General features: G+C 36.8%; 1 protein-coding gene across 3 annotated transcripts; it reads right to left on the bottom strand.

Moving 5' to 3' along the window:
* Nucleotides 1–1,087: 1,087 nt before the first annotated feature.
* ACTR6 (actin related protein 6) lies at nucleotides 1,088–20,614 on the bottom strand. 3 transcript variants are annotated; one of them, XM_086400878.1, is made up of 11 exons: nucleotides 20,476–20,614; nucleotides 16,779–16,896; nucleotides 16,113–16,194; nucleotides 15,141–15,264; nucleotides 13,867–14,002; nucleotides 13,718–13,774; nucleotides 11,703–11,801; nucleotides 11,532–11,610; nucleotides 6,056–6,227; nucleotides 4,134–4,272; nucleotides 1,088–1,715 (listed from the first exon to the last, which is right to left on the bottom strand). In XM_086400878.1, exons 4-11 carry the CDS (start codon nucleotides 15,193–15,195, stop codon nucleotides 1,586–1,588), a joined length of 867 nt encoding a protein of 288 aa, XP_086257004.1. In that variant the 5' UTR covers nucleotides 15,196–15,264; nucleotides 16,113–16,194; nucleotides 16,779–16,896; nucleotides 20,476–20,614; the 3' UTR covers nucleotides 1,088–1,585. The 3 variants fall into 3 exon arrangements, with proteins under 3 accessions (XP_086257004.1, XP_086257002.1, XP_086257003.1); XM_086400876.1 differs by having other exon boundaries at nucleotides 16,126–16,194; XM_086400877.1 differs by lacking the exon at nucleotides 16,113–16,194.
* Between the last annotated feature and the right edge of the window lie 4,206 nt (nucleotides 20,615–24,820).

Raw genomic sequence — 24,820 nt, 5'->3', positions numbered from 1 at the left:
TCCTGTATAGAGCACTTCCACTTGACACGGCATGCCACTGAACAAGCCTAACCTGCACTGGGGAAGGGAAATGACGCCACAGCAGAACTGACAGCAACATTTCTGGTTGTTCAATTTGCATGAAGATACGGCTGGCGATGACGGCTCAAGTTTGAACTAGTGGATCAGAGACTTGAAAACTATGAGATAAGATTCTAATATAATGAATACTCATGTGCCCAAATGCTGCCCAGCATCACAAGAAAGTAACATACCACATATCACTAGGTCGGGAAAAGATCAAAATCCAAAATTCGAAGAACAGGGGCCTTCCTGGTGGTCTAGTGGTTAAGAACCTATCTGCTAATGCAGAGGGCACAGCTTCAAACCCTGGCCCAGCGAGATCCCACATGTGCAGAGCAACTAAAGCTGAGTGCCACAACTACTGAGTCCAACTGTCACACTTCTGTAACCTGTGCGCCTAGAGCCTGTGCTCTGCAACAAGAGAAGCCACAGCAATCAGAGGTCCATGCACTGCAGTGAAGAGTAGCTCCTGCTCGCCAAAATCAGAAAGAGCCCACATAAAGCAACAAAGACCCAGTACAGCCAAAAATAAATAAATAAATCTGCAAAATTTGAAGAACAGTCTCTACTAAATGCATACTGCTTTTGCACCATTGTAGAGTCAAAAAATCATTAAGTCGAACCTTCTGTTGAGTCAGGGACCATCCATATAATCCAAGTGTAACTGTAGTGGACAGTTCTTTCACCCTGCCCAGCATCTGTCTCTTTATCTTAATTTTCCTTTGAAAAATTATCTTCTTTCACTCTAGGCTGTTAAAATCCCTGAAGCCATGGGGTAGGCACAAGATTTTAGCTAAGGTAGACAGACTGGTAGGAATTTGATTCAGGAGCCCAATGACATAAGAATTTCATCCTGAAAAATGGTATATGAGAAAAATAAACAAAAAATGGTATAGTGTTTTTATGAGTGAAATAGTACACTTCTGAAACATGGTAGTGATCAAAAACACTCGACTAAATTGGTTTATATTGTCATCTTTTCATACTAACGCCAAGTAAAAAATAAACATGATACAAACATAGATTAGTTTTTCCAACTTTAGTATATATAAATAAAAATGACAAGTTAAAAATAAAATACTTTTCTAAAAGAGAGAAATTGTATCTCCACTGGGGAAGGGAAATGATGAACACACACTGGTCAATTCTGAGTCCGTCACACAAAACTATCTTCTAAGGAAACCTGAGTAGTGAGACAGTTAAGTTTGTGTTTTTGGCTATAAAGAATTAAACTTAAATTACACTCACTTTTTCATCTTTTAATGAAAGATAACTTACTCTCAGAAACAGCATAAGCATTGTTAGAATAAGACTAGCTCCTAAATGAAAATATGGGGTGAGTTACAGTTTGCTTACTAACCTAGCTAAGAAACCTTTGAAAATTAGCCATGGATCAAAGTATTTACATAAGTTCAAGATGTTATCTCAGGATGAAAGCTAACACAGGTCCTTAACTTCCTTTAAAAAGAACGCTGAAAATTAAACCTTTGTCATAGTAAGTCAGAACTTTCAGAAATGTTTCTTAAATATCAAATTTCTCTTCACAGATGCTATGTCCATTTTCTTCATAATCTTCTCTTGTTACCACCATATCTTCAAAATCATCATTCTCTGATATCAATTTTCCACCTTCCCAGGCATAAGTAATAGGGCTAAAAATAAAGGTAAAATAAATGAACTCAGATGATTTTACAGAACTGAAACGCCAGAAACATTAATCAGTAACTAAAATGTGGCAATCTTTACCCAACTTGATTTAACAGAAAATCATTTCAAGTGTGAAAACAGGTATAAACTTCAGAGGAGGGGCTTCCCTGGTGGCTCAAATGGTAAAGAATCTGCCTGCAATGCAGGAGATTGGGTTCAGTCCAATATCTTGGAGAAGAAAATCCCCTGGAGAAGGAAATAGCAACCCACTCCAGTACTCTTGCCTGGAAAATTCTGTGAACAGGGAAGCCTGGAGGGCTATATAGTCCATCAGGTTGCAAACAGTGATTAACTTTCACTTTTCACTTTCAAAGAAGTAAAGAAACTCATAAAGAAAGGAAACTTGGTTACCACTACAAATAGATCTTCCTTAATTTTTCCCTGTGCTCTGAATTTACAGATCTTCTAAGAAAAATCAAGAATACAAACAAAAGATCAAAAATGCATAAAAAGAAAAACTGGAATATATCTGAGTCTAACTTTTATATGAGGCAAAGATATATCATCTCATCAATTCACCCTACAACTGACGAACTGCTATTATAAACTCACTTTATATATCTGGAAAATGAGGTTCAAAGAGCTTAAGACTGAAACAAGGATTCAACTTGGAGTTGTTTTCACAGTCTGTGCTTTTGCTCCTATACTTTGTTCCCTCTAATAAATGAGACATTTAGAAAACACAGTGCAGTACAGGGGAGGGGGTAATAAGAGGAAGAAAAGAAAAAAAAGTAAGCACGGTGCAGGACAAACCTGTTACACGGCTGGGAAGGGCACCAAGTAAACAGAGCACATCAGACTTTCAATTTATGTACAACCAAGATTATACTGGTTACACTTTGTGTAATTCTACCATTCCTCTCCCCTAGTTCAATTTTAAATCTGAAAAATGATACAGAAAATTTCCCTTATTGTATTTACTGAATTTCCTAACCTTAAAAAAACTAAATCTGTATCTAGATCTATCTGTAAAGATGTGCAAAAAAGATGTGATGGATAAAAGAATAAAAACTATTTCTCTTTTCATATCCATAATGTGTGTTCATGACTTGCATTTTAAAATTCAGGATAAAAAGTCAATATACTTCATAATCAAAAGAGTATATGAACATTAATGCTGATAAAAATCATTCCAACATCTAATGGTTGTTTATTCTTTTATCTGATGGCTATCAAATTAAGTGACCAGATGAGGGCCTTCTATTAACTGCTATTGATTTAAAAAAAACTCCACTTTAGCTTTAAAATAAAATTCTAAAATTAAAAATCAGGTATGTGGGGGACTTCCCTGGCAGTCCAGTGGTTAAGATTCTCTGCGATGATGCAGGGGATGGGGGTTCAATCCCTGGTTGGAAAACTAAGATCCCACGTGCCTTGCGGCCCACATCAGGTGTGTGGGGTCTTGTTTTCAACTCTGCTACAGTGGAGCAGTGAGTGGGGATTACTGGAATTTGGTGAGAACTCCTGCCTCCAATTAAAGAGAACTAAATTTTAGTCTGGCTACTGCAATTAACTTCCCTGGTGGCTCAGATGGTAAAGAGTCTGCCTGCAATGTGGGAGACCTGGGTTCGATTCCTGGGTTGGGAAGATCCCCTGGAGAAGGAAATGGCACCCCACTCCAGCATTCTTGCCTGGAAAATCCCATGGACGGAGAAGCCTGATAGGCTACAGTCCATGGGTTCGCAAAGAGTTGGACACGACTGAGGGACTTCACTCTCACTTTCAAGGCCTTTGTTAACTCGCCAGCCCTTGTTTATTTAGAAAGTAAGTACATAGAACTAGACAGATCTGTAAGCCTTTCTGACAGCTCTAAAATTCGACCTTAATTATCTGCTTTTTCTCATAAATCAGGATACGGGGTACATGTGAAATAGCTTTGAATTTTTTAAAAAAAAAGACTACTTAAATATAAAAGTTTATTTTAAATATTTTAAATTATTCTAAAACAACTTATCAGTTGACATAATTTATCTTATTGGTTAAATCCTCGTATTTGTATTCTTGATAGAAACTCTCAAAAAATGACAGCTCAGAGAAATCAAATAGATAATAACCTAACTGCTTTGTCTATAAAAATTTCTTAGGAATGAGGACTGACACAGGGAAATGATCTTCTATTAACTGAGCACCTGTTATTTACTAAACATGATGGTCAGTACTTTACATATTTCACCCCATTTTAATCCACTTAAATGTAAGGTTTGTCATTTCAATTTTTGAGAAAAGAAAAATGAGCATCCCAAAGGTGAAATAAACCTACCAACATGGTAGAAGTAGTAGGCTTTAAACTAAAGTCTGCCTGTAGACCTCTTTTATCTACAAACTAACTTCCAGGATTTGTTTCTATATAAGCCAAGACTTACTTTTCAGGCAGCACAACAGAAACATCGTAATCTGTTGGAGTGAGACATCGAACTTCCGAGTAAACTCGATCCCTAAATCCTGGGAAAAGGGAATTTCCTCCTGTCAAAACGATGTTCTTAAAAAAATGTGGCTGCATTTCTTTTAAAAGAGATAAAAAAAGAGAGAGAAAAGAGACATTAGAAAATCTGTTTACTTATCTTTCTGGAGAAACAGGGAAGTGGGCTTAGGTAAAAGCAATTAGGAATTCAAGTTACTAGTTGGGAAACCACTTTTTTTTTTAACCACCATATAAATTATAAGATGTTGTAATGAGATTATCATTTATACAAATAAATACATTAAACAGAAATATGACCTCATAAATCTTTAAAAGGCAAAAGTGAAGAGGTTGAACTACTAGCAATTTATTACATATACACATAAGCTTTATGTAAATGAGTAAAATTCTAGTACCAGACATATGAAAATTACAACTGTTCTTCCATAAAATCGAAGAGGTCTTTATGTAGGCTGAGATGGTTAGCTGGTGTAAAGATAAAAGGGAGGTCCATTTTTAACTTGAGAATTCAAGTTTCCATGTTATCTCACTGAGACACACATACTTACTGTGTAATACAAATGATAGTGAAAAATACTGTTTATATAAAATGAGAAATCAACATGATGAAATATTAATATGAAAATAGCTGTAAAATCGGAGAAGGCAATGGCACACCACTCCAGTACTCTTGCCTGGAAAATCCCATGGATGGAGGAGCCTGGTAGGCTTCAGTCCACGGGGTCGCTAAGAGTCGGACATGACTGAGTGACTTCACTTTCACCTTTCACTTTCATGCATTGGAGAAGGAAATGGCAACCCACTCCTGTGTTCTTGCCTGGAGAATCCCAGGGACGGGGGAGCCTGGTGGGCTGTCATCTATGGGGTCGCATAGAGTCGGACACGACTGAAGCGACTTAGCAGCAGCAGCAGCAGCTGTAAAATAGCTGTATTAAAACAACTGGCTATTTATGGCTCAGATGGTAAAAAATCTGTCTGCAATGTGGGGGACCTGGGTTTGATCCCTGGGTTGAAAAGATATACTGGAGAAGCTATATTAAGGTAATGGCATTATCTTTCTTTTTCTTCTTCTTTTTTTTTAATGAGAGGAAAGGGCATTGCACGTGCAAGATTTTTTACAATGCCTAAATTGTTCCTTAAGAAGAAGGGAGACATTTTCAAAGTATAAAAGTACTCCAAAACTCTAGAACATCATTTCATTAAATCATGCTTCAAGAGAACCCAGACAACTCTGTGAAGCACCATACTTTAATTTCAATAAAACTAACTTCCAAAAAAAAAAAACCCCCTAACTTCCAGTATATTAATCTAAATATAACAGAACGAATAAACCACTCTCATCAAAAACTAAAAACCATTAAATTGTTAAATTATAAATTTCTGTTCTGTGCAAATTTGGCTTAAAACTTTTCTAAAAGGGATATAGCAATTTAATACTCTTAAAGAGATGAATTACTTTAAGTTTAAATAGACCATAAATACTTATATCAAATTTATCATCTGGGACCAATAAAGAATCATTCAAGTACATTACTGGATCTCAAGTCTCTGCAAATAAAGTAGCCATTTGTTCAAATTATTCAAAAGAAACAGTTGACTTCTTAGGATTCAGAGAGCTTATAATTTTTAAAAAATATCATTGTATGAAAGTCACTCAGCTGTGTCTGACTCTTTGCAACCCCATGGACTATATATATAGTCCGTGGAATTCTCTAGGCCACAATACTGGAGTGGGTAGCCTTTCTGTTCTCCAGGGGATCTTCCCAACTCAGGGATCGAACCCAGGTCTCCCGCACTGCAGGCGGATTCTTTACCAGCTGAGCAACAAGGATATCATTATTCCTCATTAATTTATTAATGTACCTTCAGGTAAGTTCTGAATTGAATAGACAATAGCTTCTGGAATCCCCATTTCTTGAATGCCTATATCAGAAGGATTGAAGAGTATTTCTGGAACAGCGAATCTCTCATTGGCCAAACGAAGAATTTGTTCCCCAGATTTGTATTTTCCACTTAACACCATCTCTTCTCTTGGCTTAAAGAAAAATAAGATGAAAAGTACGCTACATTATCTAGCTCATATAAGAAATAACATTTAGTAATCTTAATACTATGAAATACCAATATATTAACCATATTCTTGGAAGTTTCAGGAGTCTCCAAAGTTAGAAAAATGCGGTCTTCTTTCCTGTTACCTAAACCACACAATTAAGTGATTATTTACTCTTAATGCAGCTATTCCCCCAAAGATGTGCTGGCTTTATTCCACACATTTTAAAACAAAGAAAGAAAAGGATAATAGAGCAGAAGGAATTTCATAATCTATCTGTAATAGCAGAGTGAATCCACTTTCTAAAGAAGAACATACATAAAATTTTTTTTATTATGCATTCAATCTCTATTCAAAAATCAGTTACCAAATGATTTAGGCAAATAAATGGACTTTATCACTGAAATTCTTCTGTTATTTATTTTCTGCTAACCCATTCAACTCTGTGAGCTGTAATTCCTGAAGGGCCCAGGAAAAAAATAATTTCCTTTTATAACATTCTACATCATTAAAATAATGGTTCCTCTCAACTGTACTAAGAATCATCAGCTCTTCTAGATGGTTAAAGACATAAACTTCATTTGACTCATATATGCATTTTTACCTGTAACTGACTATATCCAATTCCTTTACATAAATATAAAATTATTTAAAATGTATGAAGAGAAATATTAATTTGCTGTTGGACAGTAAAGTATATAAAGACTGTAACAGATTCCTCAATGTAATCAGTCATCCATTCTCTGTTCAGGTTTCAGCTTTCTCAAGAGAGGCTTTTTCTGCCTCCCAAATAAAAGGTCCCTCCAGTAATCATCCTCTATTATCCTTTGTTGTCCATATTGTTCACCATCACAAATTCACTACCCAATATAGCATGCAAGCCAACAATGTCGAATTTTCTTTAGGCGTTTTTCATACATTATCACTCTGAATTCTCATATAACCCAGTAAGGCAGGCATATTTTCCTTTTATTAATGATCCAACTGGGCTAGGCAAGGTTATGTGACTTGCTCAAGATCATTCACCTAATAACCCCAAAACAGACAGTATTTCCTCCTACTACATTCCATAAGAGACCAGGTTCAATCCCTGGGTCAGGAAGATCTCCTGGAGGAGGGCATGGCAACCCACTCCAGTATTCTTGCCTGAAGAATCCCATGGACAGAGGAGCCTGGCAGGCTACAGTCCATGGGGTTGCAAAGAGTTGGACACAACTGAAGCAACTTAGCACGCATGCACTACACTGCTACTCCTAACCTGGATGTGAATGATTCTGATTGCTATCATTTGGAAATTTCTCATTTGAAACATTATTTTTAAATAAAAATATCCTAAAAACTACAATAAATTCACAATACTCTAGGAAGAACAAGGAAAATTACACATCATTTTTTACCCAGTTAAACTACTGCTGCACTGGCAAAGAGAAGAATATTATTTCTTCACAGATAACGCATTCTTTATCTGAAGAATGGAAAATACTTCTTATAAATTTACAAATTCATTTAAAAATGATATTGGTTTGAGTGTACAGGATATAACTCATCTTGTCAACACTCAAAATAATTTGAGACAGATACAGATATGGAGAATTTCATTTGACAAAAAAGAAGTTTTCTAGTCCACACTCCTAATTTTACAGAAGATCAAATGACTGACTTAGGGTCAAATAACTAACTAGGGGAAAGAGCCAGAAGTAGAAATCCTTGCTGAATGTTAGCTCTGAAGTCATTGTTAATATGTAATCTGGAACTACAAGCAGTTTCTGTTTCTAAGAGTACAATTCCAAAATGATTTTTGTTTTAGACATAGATGAAGAAATTTAAAAGGGCTGCTAGGAGTTGCTATTTTAGTTAATGCAGGCCATGATTGATTGTACGGTCCTTATAAATTTCATTCTGGTAGCATGAAAAAAATGTTTAAAAGTGGCAACTGGTAACTATTAAGTAACTGTTAATTTTTTCAATTAAGGTCAGTAAAGCATTCATTACACTTTAGTAGGCATTCTCTTTCTGTTAAAGAATAAAACTGGAATTTCTATCAGCTGTAATCAGTAACAATATTACAGACCTCATCATTATTACTGTCTTCAACACTAGAAAATCAAGGTTGTAACTTTTTCCTGAGTATTTAAACATATTCTTGAATCGACAATCAAGGTCTAAGTTTTAACAACATTCTAAGTATAAAGACTGAAACAAATTCTCTTTCATTTTATACGGTATGGCTTTTCTAATTTCAAACATATTTTATCAGTTTTCATCAAAGATTTTGATTTTCAGGCAATAATGAAAAAAAGTTAATCAAGTATTAAATTTACAAAGATACATTTTAGGAGTAATCCTAACATATACAGAATATAGTCATTTCCAAACCTTAAAAATTATTACGATGTACACAATTTAACATGTAGTGAAATATACATTTTAATATTAATTGGCAAAGTAGAAATTAAACTGTTATTTTTTAAACAGACATTTGAGGTAACATTCCATCATCTGGTAAAAGTCCAGTCCAACTATGTCCACTCAATTGATATTAAAGTGTACATGTAACAAGGAGTCCATGGAAGTGCAGTCATACCAAGATTCTGATCACAAGGCCAAAAGTCAATAAAAGAGCAGCAAACAGTACAATGTGGCTTTTGCCTTTTTCCTCTGATGAGAAGCAATACAACAGTCAATTGATGGAACCAACACACCTCTACTAGCTTGCTATGTACGCTGCAGTGCCGAGAAATCAAGGCTTATGATTTGGGAAGGAAACTGGCAGAGTTCAGCAGATAATGTCCAATAAACTGGTAAGCTGTCATTTGTAGGGCAGGAGAGAACTACGTTTTACAGAAGAGAAAGATTTCCAAGCCTAGCTAATAGTCCAATCACCTGGAAGAGACTTTTTTCTCTTTTAGAGTTTAAGTTTCCGAACTTAGATACTAAATATTTCCAGGTACAGGAACAAAGAACATGGATATCAATTGTTCTTCAAGTGGCCCAGGTGATTTTCAGTCAGGTTTAGAGACATAGGGTCCATTGTTCAGGGTCCATCCTGGTAGAAATATCGATTACTTTATCATCTTAAGTTCAGAGTGCTGTAAATTCTCTATAAGGTGTTTATCACTGGACTGCTTTAAACAGCTATAGTTGTATGAGGATGATCAAACATGCCTGATGAGAAAGAGGCCTGCTATCTATATGTTTGGGGCAGTTTTCCTTGTCTTATAAAGAATAAATACATCTTCCATATTCTTTGTGGGATTCAGGCTTCCAGTTCCTCTTCCCAGTTCATGTCCAGATAACTAGATTTCATAATCTGTCATAATTCTCACTTCTTAAAGTCAGCCTCGGTCCTTCCACAAGGATCTATTTCTAAGGACATTATAGGATGATACTGATTCTATAAGGACTTGGGTAGCCTTCTATGAATTCTGATTTGTATTTCACCTTAAAAATCTGGCCAAAAAAATTATTTTTTAAATTTCAGGCATAAAAATAAGTATAAAAATTGTATAATTTTTATATGTATCCATCAGTCAGTTTAACATAACTTCACAGTTAACACTCCCATTTTAAATGTGGTGTTATCATTCACACACACAGTTTTTATACTTTTACTTCATTTTTATAAATGCCCACATATAAAGAATTATTCTACATATCCTGAAATGGTATACAGTCTTCTAAACAGAAATACATTTCTGAGATTTATCCATGATGATCACATACCTCTTATTATACTTTTACTGCTTATTTTATAACATGAGGATCTTCCCTGGTGGCTCAGACGGTAAAGTGTTTGCCTACAATGCCTACCATGTGGGAGACCCAGGTTCAATTCCTGGGTCGGGAAGATCTCCTGGAGAAGGAAATGGCAAACAACTCCAGTATTCTTGCCTGGAAAATCCCATGGATGGTGGAACCTGGTGGGCTACATACAGTCCATGGGGTCGCAGAGTCGGACACGACTGACTTCACACTTTCACTTATAATATGAATAAATAAAAATGTATTCTTCTTCCATTAGTGAGTATTTAGGCTCTTTCCAATTTTTCACTCAATGTATACTGCAATGAATATTACCATAAATGTCTCGTGAAAATATTTCTGCGTGCTTAGGTTTCTGACCAAAGACTTTTAACTTCTAAAAGTCCTCACCAAACCAGTAACTGTAAGGGCAAACTTCACATTTACCCAAACATAAAACTGAGCTGATCAAAGATAGGGAGAGATTATATTGTTTTGACATCCAAGATAAACCCTACTCAACATTTTCAAAGTGCACTGGATTTTGATCTTTTCAACTACCATCTGATACCACAGCCCTGGGTCTGCTGTGTCAATAACATTCACAACAGGCAAATAATCTACTTTTAACTGGACTTACACTAATTCTTAAGAAAACAGAAATGGGTAAACCATAATATAGGTAAAGTTAGTTTATCTCCAAATTTGTCCCATAAGCTATCACAGTGGATAGTTCTTTTTCTAAATAAATTTAATACAAATATTAATTAATCATTCATACTCTGGTGTCTACAGAAATGGCCAACAGGCAAGAAGGCTATCATCAACAACTCTGACATTCCATCAAACCTCAGTGGTCGCTTGAAGAAAAACTTAAAAATTACCTTACATTATAGATTTAGAAAACAAACTTATGGTTATCAAAAGAGAAAGGTGGGGAGAAGGATAAATTAGGACACTGGAATTAATATACACTTCTATAGGTGGCTCAGATGGTCAAGAATCTGCCTGCAACGTAAGATTCAGGTTCAATCCCTGGGTCAGGAAGATCCCCTGGAGAAGGGAACGGCTATCCACTCCAATACTCTTGCCTAGAAAATTCCATGAACAGAGAAGCCTGGCGGGCTACAGTCCATGGAGTTACTACGGGCTTCCCTGGTGGCTTAGACAGTATACAGTTTGCCTGCAACGCAGGTCACTCGGGTTCAATCACTGGGTCAGGGAAATCCCTTGGAAAAGGGAATGGCTACCCATCCGAGTAGTCTTGCCTGGAGAATCCCAAGGACAGAGGAATCTAGGAGGCTACAGTCCTGGGGTCACAAAGAGTTGGACATAAATGAAGCAACTAAGTATACATCCATGCACAATATATATAAAATAAATAATAAGAACCTACTGTATAGCACAGGGAACTCTACTTTATATTCTGTAATAACAGAGAGCAAACACTTAAAAAGAATAATGTATAACTGAATCACTTATTATACACCTGAAACGAATACATTATAAATTAACTTCATGCTAATACATAATTTTTTTAAAAATTACCTTACAAAAGCCCTTTTTAATTGTACTAAAGTCAGGCAAAACATAGTCTACCATTACTGTATTTTCTTCTCCTTTCAACCTGGAAAACAAAATAGAGACTTATGAAGTATTTTAACTATGCTTAACATTAAAGAATCAACTTTCCAATTCTTAGGCTACCGTTATACATACTTGGCAATATCCATGTCTCTATAAAAATCCTGAGACACATAGCATACATCTTCTTTCACTTGATTAATCACATGTGTTTCATCCATAACGTGTAACTGCCTAAACAGAAATAAAAATGGTAATGTGAAATGAAAAAAATTTACATGCAACTTATCATTGAAAGTATTTTTTTGGAATTAAATGTCCAGGTAACTGATCTTTAAAAAGTATTAAATTTTTGAATGTGTAAAATATTTTTAACTTTATGGAATACCCATTCCATTATCTTATTTAAGTTGTGCTTAGTCACTCAGTCATGTCTAACTCTTTGCAATCCCATGGACGGTAGCCCACCGATCTCCTCTGTCCATGGGTATTCTCCAGGCAAGAATACTGGAGTGGGTTGCTATGCCCTCCTTGGGAGGTGATTAAGTACACTAATTCTAATCTTTTAATAGTGGACAGTCAACTAATACCAGCTAATCCAGAAACGTATCTATCTATATATTTTTCTTTGGGGCAGGGGGAGTATAGTTGCTTTACAATGTTGTGTTAGTTTCTGTTATATAACAAAGTGAACCAGCTATATGTATACATATAGACCCTCCCCCCTGGACCTCCCTCCCACACCCACCCCAACATCCTGTCCCTCTAGGTCATTACAGAGCACTGAGCTGAGCTCCCTGTACTATAAAGTATTCCTACTAGCTATTGTTTTATACATGGCAGTGCACATTATTAAGGCTTTTAGAGATTAAAAAAGGATAAAAGATAAATAAAGTTCAAGTATTGTACTGTGTATGGAGAACTGACAAGAGAAGTGGAAAAGGGAAGCAGAGATTTATTTTCTTTTTAGACCCTTATATCCTTATATGCACTGTAAAATGTTTTACAAGGTATACGTACATTTGCAATTTTAAAATATTATTAATGTATTAAACTCCCGAGAAATTGGAAGTGTCTTTTTTGTGGACACTACCATTTCATATGTCAGAAAGCTTTTTAACTTAAACATCATTGGTATTTACTGAATTGGTCAAAAAGTTCATGTAAGTTCTTGCTGGAGAGGCTATGGAGAAAAGGGAACCCTCTTACACTATTGGTGGGAAGGCAAACTAGTACAGCCACTATGGAGAACAGTGTGGAGATTCCTTAAAAAACTGGAAATAGAACTGCCTTATGATCCAGCAATCCCACTGCTGGGCATACACACTGAGGAAAGCAGAATTGAAAGAGATACATGTACCCCAATGTTCATCGCAGCACTGTTTACAATAGCCAGGACATGGAAGCAACCTAGATGTCCATCAGCAGATGAATGGATAAGAAAGCTGTGGTATATATACACAATAGAGTATTACTCAGCCATTAAAAAGAATACACTTGAATTAGTTCTAATGAAGTGAATGAAACTGGAGCCTATTATACAGAGTGAAGGAAGCCAGAAAGAAAAACACCAATATAGTATACTAACGCATATATATGGAATTTAGACAGATGGTAACAATAACCCTGTATACGAGACAGCAAAAGAGACACTGATGTATAGAACAGTCTTTTGGACTCTGTGGGAGACGGAGAGGGTGGGATGATATGGGAGAATGGCATTGAAATACGTATAATATCATATATGAAATGAGTTGCCAGTCCAGGTTCGATGCACTATACTGGATGCTTGGGGCTGGTGCACTGGGACGACCCAGAGGGATGGTATGGGGAGGGAAGAGGGGGGAGGGTTCAGGATGGGGAACACATGTATACCTGTGGAGGACTCATTTCGATATTTGGCAAAACCAATACAATATTGTAAAGTTAAAAAAAAAAAAAAAAGCTCATGTAAGTTCTTCCATAAGGTGTTACAGAAAAACCCAAATGAACTTTTTGGCCAACCTAGTATCTACGTAATACAGTCTTTAAAGCAATAATTCAGAACTGTCACCTGAAATTAGAACTAAAGGCAAGGAATAATTTTAAATTACTTTAAAAATTTCACCCCCAGCATCTCATCTTCCCATAGAATCAAAGCTAAGTATTACCTGTAAGATATGATTTCTTTTAGATGATTGGTTAGGAGTTTTCCTCCCACATTTATCCTAAAAAGGAAGAATTCAAATTTAGTTCAGTTTATCACAAATTTCATCCAGTTTTATTATAAGAAATAAGATGAAAATTGAATGCAACTCACCGAATAATTGCTTCTTTTTTCTTCTTACTTCTACAGTAAGGAACTATATGTGTAAAGGAATATCCACTATCTACAATGATACAGCATAACTCGGAAGGATTATCTCGGAAATACCTGTGTGCGCTGAGAGCCCCAGCTATTAAGAAAACAAAAGATAAAGAAAAAATAAACACACTGAATAAAAGTACAACTAATTTAAAACAAGAAGTAAAGAAAAGCAGCAAACTAAAGCAAACAGAAAGACAGAAATTTTCCTTTGTAAAAAAAAAAAGTTAATCTAAAATAACATTACTAATTCTGTCAGATATTTAAACATTAAAACATGATATTTTTGTGGAAAATGATAAAAACTTTGTGATCAACTTTGAAGGTAAATATTTACTTCACAACTTATAGTAATTATTTTAATAGCAAATAATTTTGCTGAGCATTTATTACATGCTGGGCGCTATTCTAAACTCCATGAGTATGTATGTTTTAATCCTCACAACAATACCATTTTTACAGATGTAGAAACTGAAGCAGAGACGTTAATAATGTGCCCAAGGTCACATGATTAGAAAATAACAGAGCCAGGAATCAAACGTAAGCAGTATGACTCTACAGCGGTTTTTCTCAACTTCAGCACTACTGACATTGTGGGTCAGATACTTGCCCAGCGTTGGGGGCTTTACTGTGCACTGTTTAGCAGCATCTTGGTCCTCTACACATTAGATGCAAGAAGTACCGTCCCAGTTGTGACAATGAAAAATGTCTCCAGACATTGTTAAACGTCCCCAGGAGCAATATCACTCTTGGTTGAGAACACTGTTCTAGAGATTATGTTCCTAACCATTACAGTATATTGTTGTTTATACAGACTTAAATGCTACATGCTGAACAGGTGAATACTTTCTTTGTACAGTCATTTAATTCTAGCCTTTAAAAAACTAACTTCTAGATGGTATTTATAGATTGTTTTTCCTCATATTGGCAGTCTGAGCTATTAACATTATTTCAAACAATAATAAGAATAGCAAACACATCAGTGATAGAAAAGACAACTATCTCAGAAAAAATAAACTTTCAGAGATTAGAAATACGTTGCTAGTTAACTTCATTAGGGAGAAATACCATATTAAAAAGATACAGCGAGAGAAGTCAGACTAATAAGCTCAAGGGCTTCATCTAGTTTTAAATTTCATCAAATCTAAAAGAATGTCACTCAATAGTCTTGGATTTAAAGTATTTATTCATATTCACACAACTCAATTTCAATCAGAACTTTAACTCACCATTTACTCTTAATACTGCTTGAAACTGGTATTCTTCAAATAAGATTTCATTCATTGATTCTTGAATTGAAGTGAAGTTAAAATATGGTTCTGTGATAATAATATTAGTGTCTAAAAAGTCAACCTATAAGAGGAAAAAAATTCCCAGTTTTGTAGCTTTATAGTTATAATTGTAAACATCTGCTTTATGTACATAAATCTATTCAATTCTCACAATAGCCCTAGTAGACATGTCTTACTATTATCCCCTTTTGAAAGGTGAGCAAACTGAGACACAGAAGAGCTGAGTGAGTTACCGAGGGTCATATAACTAATGACAAACTTAGGACTGAACTTGGGAAGTCTGGTTACAGCATTCATGGTCTTCGACTATTATTTAACTCTCTTAATGGTAGCACTGATAAAATGGTACCATCAAATTGTTTAAAGATAATTATGCAAAAGTAATGAATGATACAACTACAAGCACTGGAACTGGTATTTTGTTTTTAAAAGTTAAAAGGTATAAAATAAAAGGTAAAAGGTGAGAAGCTTTGGGATATTTAATGTTTACACAATTCTCTCCTACATACTCTTAAAGAAGCATTAAAATTTGAACATTCTCTCAGGATACCTAAAGTCACACTAAAGATATTAAGAGCACAAAATTCTAACATTGCGTCATTCACACATTCAGATATATGAGCAAAATAATTTTATTGTGAAAATGAGACTATAAAGTGGTCTAAGAATAGTAGATATCTAAGTAAAATTTTAATCTTAAGTTTCATATAGATTAGCTCTTCTCAACCTCAAATTCTACTTCACAATAGAAATTCTATGCAGTTGCACTTATTTAGAAAATCAAAGCTAAGCACGGTAGGTTAAGTGACTTAAATACTGTAAGAAATATTCAAAAATTTATAAATCTTAAAATATAACTTCTAATTTTTCACTTGAATGAGACATGGAAATAGAAATTTGAATACATACTCCAACTTGTTACCTGATACATTTCTTTTCCAAAAAGGTAATCCCAAACTTGTCTTTGAACATCCCAATTCACCAAGTAGCCCTAAAAAATTTGTTTTATGAATTAACTATCAAAAATATTTGTAGAATTAAAAAAAAATCAGATCAATACATTATAAATCACTGATTACTATCTCTTAATTACTCTCTCTTTACCAGTCTAATACTAGTTGAATCTCAAAGCTATTACATTGGTATGTTTTTCTTCTTTTAAAAATTCAAAACATTACAAATTAACAATAACCAAAACATCAAAGGGCTCAAAAGACACATCAATATGTAGGGATGCCCATCTATATTTATTTTCTTCAATGTTTGTATTTCATTTAGCTTTAACATAAACAAGTAAAATTCAGTACCCACAATCAGTAACTAAATTATGGTCATTTATTTTTATTTATTGAAGTATAGTTGATTCTTTTTCATAGAGGTATAATTATTCATGGCTATTTTTTAACATGACAATTTAAATTCAATTTTTGGTTTTAATAAGCTCTTAATTCAACTTTAAATAACGCTTTCTCAGAGATCTAAAAATATTTTCAAACACACAAAATCTTACAATACATTTCAAATTATCTTTAAATGTAGGTCCTTAATGCTAGAAATGTCATAGAGTTGGATTACCTTTTGAAAAGGAAGAATATAAAAGAGTCCAGAAGGGTCCTTTATTTCATCTATCTGGTTAGCAGTAAAAGTTTTAAGACGTGCTGTTTTTGATCTGAACTGACAGTTTGGAATAACTCTACAAAGAAACAAATAATGTAATTATTCCCTAAATACTTAGTTCTTAAAAATATAATTACATAACAACCACTTTTACTTTCTAAAAGAAAGAACATGAAAATTTCCCGAACCAGTGTTTCTCATTCTGTCTTCAAAATATTTAAAAATGACTTTTTTTTTTAAAAATGTTCTACCACATACCAGGGCTTCCCTGATAACTCAGTTGGTAAAAAATCTGCCTGCAATGCAGGAGACTCCGGTTCCCATTCCTCCATCAGAAAGATCCGCTGGAGAAGGGATAGGCTACCCACTCCAGTATTCTTGGGCTTTCCTTGTGGCTCAGCAGGTAGAGCACCTGCCTGCAATGCAGGAGACCTGGGTTGGATCCCTGGGTTGGGAAGATCCCCTGGAGAAAAGAACAGCTACCCACTCCAGTATTCTGGCCTGGAGAATTCCATGGATTGTATAGTCCATGGGGAGGCAAAGAGTCAGACAGAAATGAGGGACTTTCACTTTCACCATATATCAGGTTCTACACTGGACCCATTATCTTCCTCAAATAATCCTCAAGATATTATTACAGGTGGGCATTGATTCGGCCACTGCACACAGGTGAAGAGGGGCTGAAGTAAAGTTAAAGTTAAAGTTTCTGGAAAAAACTCTTAATACCATTCTAGTTTAAAAAAAAAAAAGCAAGTTCAAAAATCTGACCATAAAACTAAGTTTCCATGGAGTCAAAGATCTTCAGTTGCAAGATACTATAGGGTACAGAAGTAGGAGGTAGTTTTAAATATAGTTGCTGCCCACAATGAGCTTACAATCTGGTTAGGAAGACAAACTAGAGCCATTATCCATCATACATATCTACACATATATGTATGTATGCGTCTGTGTGCGCATATATATATATATATATATATATAGAAAGAGAGAGAGAGAGAGAGGGATAGAGAGAAAGTGAGGAGGAGCAGAATTTGCCACCCTCAAATACGCCACTATGGCCTGATGATTACTTTGCACTAAAGGCAATCAAAATCCTTGCATTAATTGAGATAATACAGTGAAAGTGTATAATCTTTCAGGACATGATTTTTAAACCCTGCATTGTAGTCAATCTTATGGCTATAATATTATTTTAGTCAATGCACTATCCTTGCTTATTAGCTTCCTTCTTCCCCTCACCCCTTTTGTCACTATACTGAGGCTCCTTGGCCCATGGGACTTTCCAGGCAAGAGTACTGCAGTGGATTGCCATTTCCTTCTCCAGGGGACCTTCCTGACCCAGGGATCCAACCCAGGTCTCCCTCATTGCAGGCAGATGCTTTAATGTCTGAGCCCCAGAGAAGTCTGAGTATTCTGCACCTACTTTTATCAAGACTTTTAAAGTAGTCCTTAAGTAAATGATAAGAGACTTGCTGTTAAAAGGTAAGTACAATAATACACACTGCAGAAATAGACTGCGACATTTTACATTTTTACTCAGTTTAAAAAAAAAAAAGCAAAGGAGGAAGTAAAAAAAGTCCCCGGGTTCCCTGTGAATATGCTACAGGAAAAGCGAGTCTTTAAATTTGCTTAATCTTCACTCAAACGTAGTTTATGAATGCCAGTGTATCGTTTGTTTCAGTTCAGTTCAGTCGCTGAGCCGAGTCTGACTCTTTGCGGCCCCGTGAATCGCAGCACGCCAGGCCTCCCTCTCCATCACCAACTCCTGGACTTTACCCAAATTCATGTCCATCAAGTCGGTGATGCCATCCAGCCACCTCATCCTCTGTTGTCCCCTTCTCCTCCTGCCCCCAAACCCTTCCTGCATCAGAGTCTTTTCCAACGAGTCAACTCTTTACACGAGGTGGCCAAAGAATTGGAGTTTCAGCTTCAGCATCAGTCCTCCAATGAACACCCGGGACTGATCTCCCTTAGGATGGACTTGCAGTCCAAGGGACTCTCAGGAGTCTTCTCCAACACCACAGTTCAAAAGCATCAATTCTTCGGCGCTCAGCTTTCTTCACAGTCCAACTCTCACATCCATACATGACCACTGGAAAAACCATAGCCTTGACTAGACAGACCTTTGTTGGCAAAGTAATATCTCTGCTTTTCAATATGCCATCTTGGTTGGTCACAACTTTCCTTCTAAGGAGTAAGCGTCTTTTAATTTCATGGCTGCAATCACCATCTGCACTGATTTTGGAGCTCCAAAACATAAAGTCTGACACTGTTTCCACTGTTTCCCCATCTATCTGACATGAAATGATGGGACCAGATGCCATGATTTTCGTTTTCTGAATGTTGAGCTTTAAGCCAACTTTTTCACTCTCCTCTTTCACTTTCATCAAGAGGCTTTTTAGTTCCTCTTCACTTTCTGCCATACGGGTGGTGTCATCTGCATATCTGTGGTTATTGATATTTCTCCCAGCAATCCTGATTCCAGCTTGTGCTTCTTCCAGCCCGGGGTTTCTCATGATGTACTCTGCATATAAGTTAAATAAACAGGGTGACAATATACAGCCTTGACGTACTCCTTTTCCTATTTGGAACCAGTCTGTTGCTCCATGTCCAGTTCTAACTGTTGCTTCCTGACCTGCATACAGGTTTCTCAAGAGGCAGGTCAGGTGGTCTGGTATTCCCATCTCTTTCAGAATTTTCCACAGTTTATCGTGGTCCACACAGTCAAAGGCTTTGGCATAGTCAATACAGCAGAAATAGATGTTTTTCTGGAACTCTCTTGCTCTTTCGATGATCCAGCACATGTTGGCAATTTGATCTCTGATTCTTCTGCCTTTTCTAAAACCAGCTTGAACATCTGGAAGTTCACAGTTCACGTACTGCTGAAGCCTGGCTTGGAGAATTTTGAGCATTACTTCAGTAGCGTGTGAGATGAGTGCAACTGTGCGGTAGTTTGAGCATTCTTTGGCATTGCCTTTCTTTGGGATTGGAATTAAAACTGACCTTTCCAGTCCTGTGGCCACTGCTGAGTTTTCCAAATTTGCTGGCATATTGAGTGCAGCACTCTCACAGCATCATCTTTCAGGATTCGAACTAGCTCAACTGGAATTCCATCACCTCCACTAGCTTTGTTCGTAGTAATGCTTTGTTTAAATGAGTCTAAATCAACCAAGCCAGTCAGAGAGCACTTAGAAGGGCTTGAACACAAAGCCTTCTAAGTCTTCAGTCACTGACACAGTGGTTTTTACATTTAGGGTGGGGGCGGAGGGCATTAAACCCGTGGAGGATTTGACGGAAGCCATAACTGCTTCCCAGCAAAAATGCATATACACGCAAAACGTTGCCCGCGATTCCTGACGGCTCAGAAACCTTGTGTACAGGTCCCTCATTCGGGAACCTCTTTCTTAGAAGCCTACTTTGCTATTTCCTGTTACGAAACTAAACACACATCCCACTTCCGGGCCACAAATTCCAAAATTAGTAACCCAAGCCCCACTTCAAAGCTTCCCAGCTACCCAGTTCCAAGCCGAGCATCCTCAAACAGAGTATGAGCTGCGCGGCGGCGTTTGCAGTTTACAGAGGTCCCAAAATGAAGCGTAGCACATGTAACTACTAAGCATATATGCTTTGTCCCTCGCGGGCAGCGAACACTTACGAGACAGTTTCATGGCTGTAACCGATTTTGGCGTTGTAAGCTCCGTTATCCAGCACTAACGTCGTCATTTCAGCGTAAACCAAGTCTCCGCAGCCTTCTTTTCCGACCCCTCTGCTCACGCTTTTCCCAGCACTCTGTTGTTACTGCTTCCGGCACTCTATGGTTGCATCCACGGAGCACACGGGCGCTTCCGGTCTCCCTTAGCAACCGAGGACGCCGGAAACCAGAGCTTGCACAGCCGCCCTACCTGCTCGCAAGAGTCATGCCGTACTTCCTTCCTATCCTAAAACGTTTTTACTTCTTGGCCAGATCCAATAAGAGAGAAAATGCTAAAGTTTTTTTTCTTTCAATGCGTGATTGTTCTTTACTTTTGTAGATTTGAGTTGCTTTTGGAAGTTTCTTATAACGCCTGTAACGAACCATCTCTGTGGGAGGGTTGGGAGGAAAGGTTGTGTGTTCGAATAGTATTATTCAGTGACGTCTTTTGAAGAATACATTGTAAACCCGTACGCAGCATGGAATTGGGTATGAAGACTCTTCAGCTTCATCATGCGCCACTGCTTCCGAGTGTTGGAGCCAGTCACCTTGTTACAAATACGCTGTTCCGTCAACCGCCTCGCTGTTTTACTCACACTCTTCCCTCTCCGCTTGCTCTTCTGGACCGAGCTTTGTGTCTTACCGAAAAAAGCTTCTCGACACCTGACACACTCCCTCCCCGTTCCCCTTCCTAAAATTAGGTATTCCTCCTGTGTGTTCCCGTGATGACTTGAGCTCACTCCACAGTATCGTATTGGTTAAGAGAATTAATTTTAAATTGGAATCCGGACCCTGCCACAAAATGGCTGTGTAACCTTGGGTGATGAAGATAAGGGTTAATACTTACACAACATTTAATGCATGTGGTTAAATTTTGGGTTTTGGGTGTATTTCTTAATCTTGAAGTTAATTTAATCTTTAATCTTAATTTAATCTTTTGAAGTAGGTCCTATTACTGAAACCAAAGATAGTGGTTAAGAGTGCTGTTTCTTCTTTCAAACTCTTGGGTCAAATCCTCATTCTGCCACTACATGTGTTGGACAGGTTAGTTAACCTCTCTACACCTTAGTTTCCTCATCTGTAAAATGGAGTACTATAATAATTTCCCCTTGCAGAATTGTTTTATGAAGAGTAAATGATAAAAGTCAAGTACCTGGTAGTAGTAATCATCATTGTCATTGCCATCATCATCCTTTTATTTTATGATCATCCTATTGCCTTTGCCATGGCAAACTTTTCAAAGTCAGGCACTCTCAGTTCAGTTCAGTCGCTCAGTCGTGTCCGACTCTTTGTGACTCCATGAACCGCAGCAGCCAGGCCTCTCTGTCCATCACCAACTCCCGGAGTCCACCCAAACCCATGTTCATCGAGTCGGTGATGCCATCCAACCATCTCATCTTCTGTCGTCCCCTTCTCCTCCTGCCCTCAATCTTTGCCAGCATCCGGGTCTTTTCAAATGAGTCAGCTTTTCTCATCAGGTGGCCAAAGTATTGGAGTTTCAGCTTCAAAGTCAGTCCCTACAATGAACACCCAGGATTGATCTCCTTTAGGATGGACTGGTTGGATCTCCTTGCAGTCCAAGGGACTCTGAGAAGTCTTCTCCAACACCTCAGGCACTCTACAGGTGTCTATGATTCTTTGTAAAAAAAGTCATTGAAACTTCAAATTTAGTTGTATCCAATTTTAGTAATCAATTTTCTAACAATATTAAATCGATAGCCTCCCTCATGTAAAAAATATTTTATCAATCTTACATTATAGAGTGGTCACCATTTCTATTCACCTCTCATCTTTTAAAATAGGCTCTTTCCATTCTATCTCTACTGGTTTTAAGCCCTTTCTCACTTAAGCTTTTCTTTTTGCTTTCCTTCATTTTTCTCTGATCCCGGATCAAGATTATTTTTGTTCTTGGCTTCAGCTATCCTTGAATAAATCCTAAAGAAGAACTTCCACCCCAAATTGCAACCTGAATGTTTCTATCCAGACAGCGTGAAATAACCTTAAAGGTAACATTCAAAACAATTTTATCTCCAAAACTGCTTGTTCCACCTCTATTACTTGTCTCAATTAGTGGTATGTCCCAGTATCTACCTAGTGCCTCAAACTAGAAGCCTCAATTACCTTCAACTGCAATCCTTCACTTAATCCTGGAATTTTTCCTTTTTTTTTTTTTTTTCTGGTTGTTTGTTTGCCTCTACTGATACTGCTTCATCTTTCACCAGAAATAGTAATGTTACAAGCTTCTCAAGGTTCCTATTTCCATTCTCTTCTCAATATGTTCTGTCCTCTATACTGCCAGTATGATTATCAGAAATATTTTTCTGTATCAGAGATCTTATCATATTTCCCACATTCAATCACCATAGTTTTCTAAGGCTTGACACTGACTATGAAGTAATGTCCAAGCATTTGCAATCTCATCTCCCTTCCACCCATCCTACATTGTCTGCTGGTAAATATTTAACAACTGGATCTCCAGGGGAAAAAGTCCTGATTTTAGTGTTTACCATTTTATACAATGAAAATACTGTTACAATGGCTGATTACAAGTTTTCCTGAAGTTACCAAACACTGGAACACACAGTTGGAAAGAGACATGCACAACTGGTTCATGAGCCAGCATGAACTGGCTGGGTATGAAGTTGAGCCAACTTCAGCACAGACTGTTCAGTAAAAGCTCTGACTGCACTCACCTTCACACCATGCGATCTCTCTTCCCACCCCTCCAGGTTTTAGTACACATAATCTCAAGCCTGTGACTATTACTTTTCACATGTATTACACATCAAATACATGTGTATTTTGGCAGTGTGTAATTTTAAAAGGGTTAAAAATATCACTCTGATATACATACGGAACATGTGCAAATATTTCAGTTGCATTAATGAGTGAACTAACTTTATATCCTATCTTGCTGGTTCCTGCATTAATGTGAGTTAAATTTTTGATGCACATTTATTATATATTTATATGACAGTCATGTTTTTAACTTTTTGAAAATTAAGTAGCAATGAACAAAAATGTAAATATAAACCATAGAATTTATGGTGGGTTTATGATAGGTGTTCTCTCAGTTAAAGGAGATTCAAGTTGAAATTACTGCCATGTGTTTTCTAAAGAAAAAGATATTGTAACTGCATTTATGAACCTGAAGTATTCTTTAATAGTTCTTACTTTGAAAAGGAATTCTCATGTTGTTCCAGCATATTAGATTACTTGCCATTTAGAAGTCATGGACTTTGACACTTCTGTCCTTTTTCATAATTATGTTCCACCTACTTGAAACATCCTAGTGAGTTAGTAATGATAGCCAACATTCTGTTGTGTCTGGCACTTTCTAAGTATTTAACCTGCATTAGCTTAGTTAATCCTCACAACAACCTCATGAAGGTAAATAATACCACAGGGCTGGAGAAGTTCAGTACTTTCCCTACCATTACAAAGCTAAAAATCCACAGAGTGAAGTTTCAAATACAAGGCTGACTTTGGAGCCCATTCATTTAATGTTAGGGCTTCCCTGATAGCTCAGTCAGTAAAGAATCTGCCTGCAATGCAGGAGATCCTGGTTTGGTTCCTGGGTTGGGAAGATCCACTGGAGAAGGGAAAGGCTACCCACTCCAGTATTCTTGGGCTTCCCTTGTGGCTCAGCTGATAGAGTGAAGTTTCAAATCCAAGTCTGACTTTGGAGCCAGTTCATTTAACATTAAGCTGACATTCTCACCCTTGAAATACCATCTCCACTAAAATCCCATCTCTGACTAAACAAGATAGAATCACTCCATCCTTTGTGTTTTCATGACCTTTTTCTTCTGTTTCCAATATGGCAAGGATAATAATAGCATTAAGAGCTTGACATATGCTAGGTACTTTGTTGAACACTGTATATGCATTTAATCCTCACAAAATTGTGAGATACTTTTATCTCCAATAGATGAGGTACTGAGGCTGAGATTGAAATAAGGTGCTCAAGTTTACACTCTGCCTACAAAGTGGCCAAGTCAGCCTTTGAACAAGAGTCTAATTACAGAGCTCAAGGTCTTAGCGTAGGAATTTATCTTTCATCTGAGGCTGTTAATTAACTTCTTGATGACAGGAAAAGTTTGTTTTCGTTCAGGCTACCTAGTTACTTGAATAGTCCCTTATTTTTAGTGCATTATAAATGAGTAAATTGAGTAAAGTCAATCCACAAATATCTGCTTTCCCTTGCTTTAAAAGGGTCAGGACTATATGTAAACTATCCCCTTGCCATTCCCATACACTCCCACAGACTTTTCTGATACATCCCTCAGAGGTAGTGTAATCCCCCCCC

The sequence above is a fragment of the Bos grunniens genome, chromosome 5, assembly GCF_055505025.1.
Source record: "Bos grunniens cultivar Pamir isolate PY7600 chromosome 5, Bosgru_T2T1.0, whole genome shotgun sequence".
Lineage (NCBI taxonomy): Eukaryota > Metazoa > Chordata > Mammalia > Artiodactyla > Bovidae > Bos > Bos grunniens.
The sequence above is the reverse complement of the archived record's forward strand: the minus strand, read 5'-3'. Positions and strand labels throughout refer to the sequence as shown.

Bases quoted from the DNA above. Each gene is read 5' to 3' on its own strand.
- ACTR6 (XM_086400876.1), bottom strand. From the start codon at position 20,543: ATGACGACGTTAGTGCTGGATAACGGAGCTTACAACGCCAAAATCGGT. The intron at 16,195-16,778 runs GTAATCCAACTC...CAAATTTTTTAG, and splicing joins ATATTCTTCCTTTTCAAAAG to GGCTACTTGGTGAATTGGGA. The intron at 6,228-11,531 runs GTAATTTTTAAA...TTTTTCTTTAAG, and splicing joins TTAAAAAGGGCTTTTGTAAG to CCAAGAGAAGAGATGGTGTT.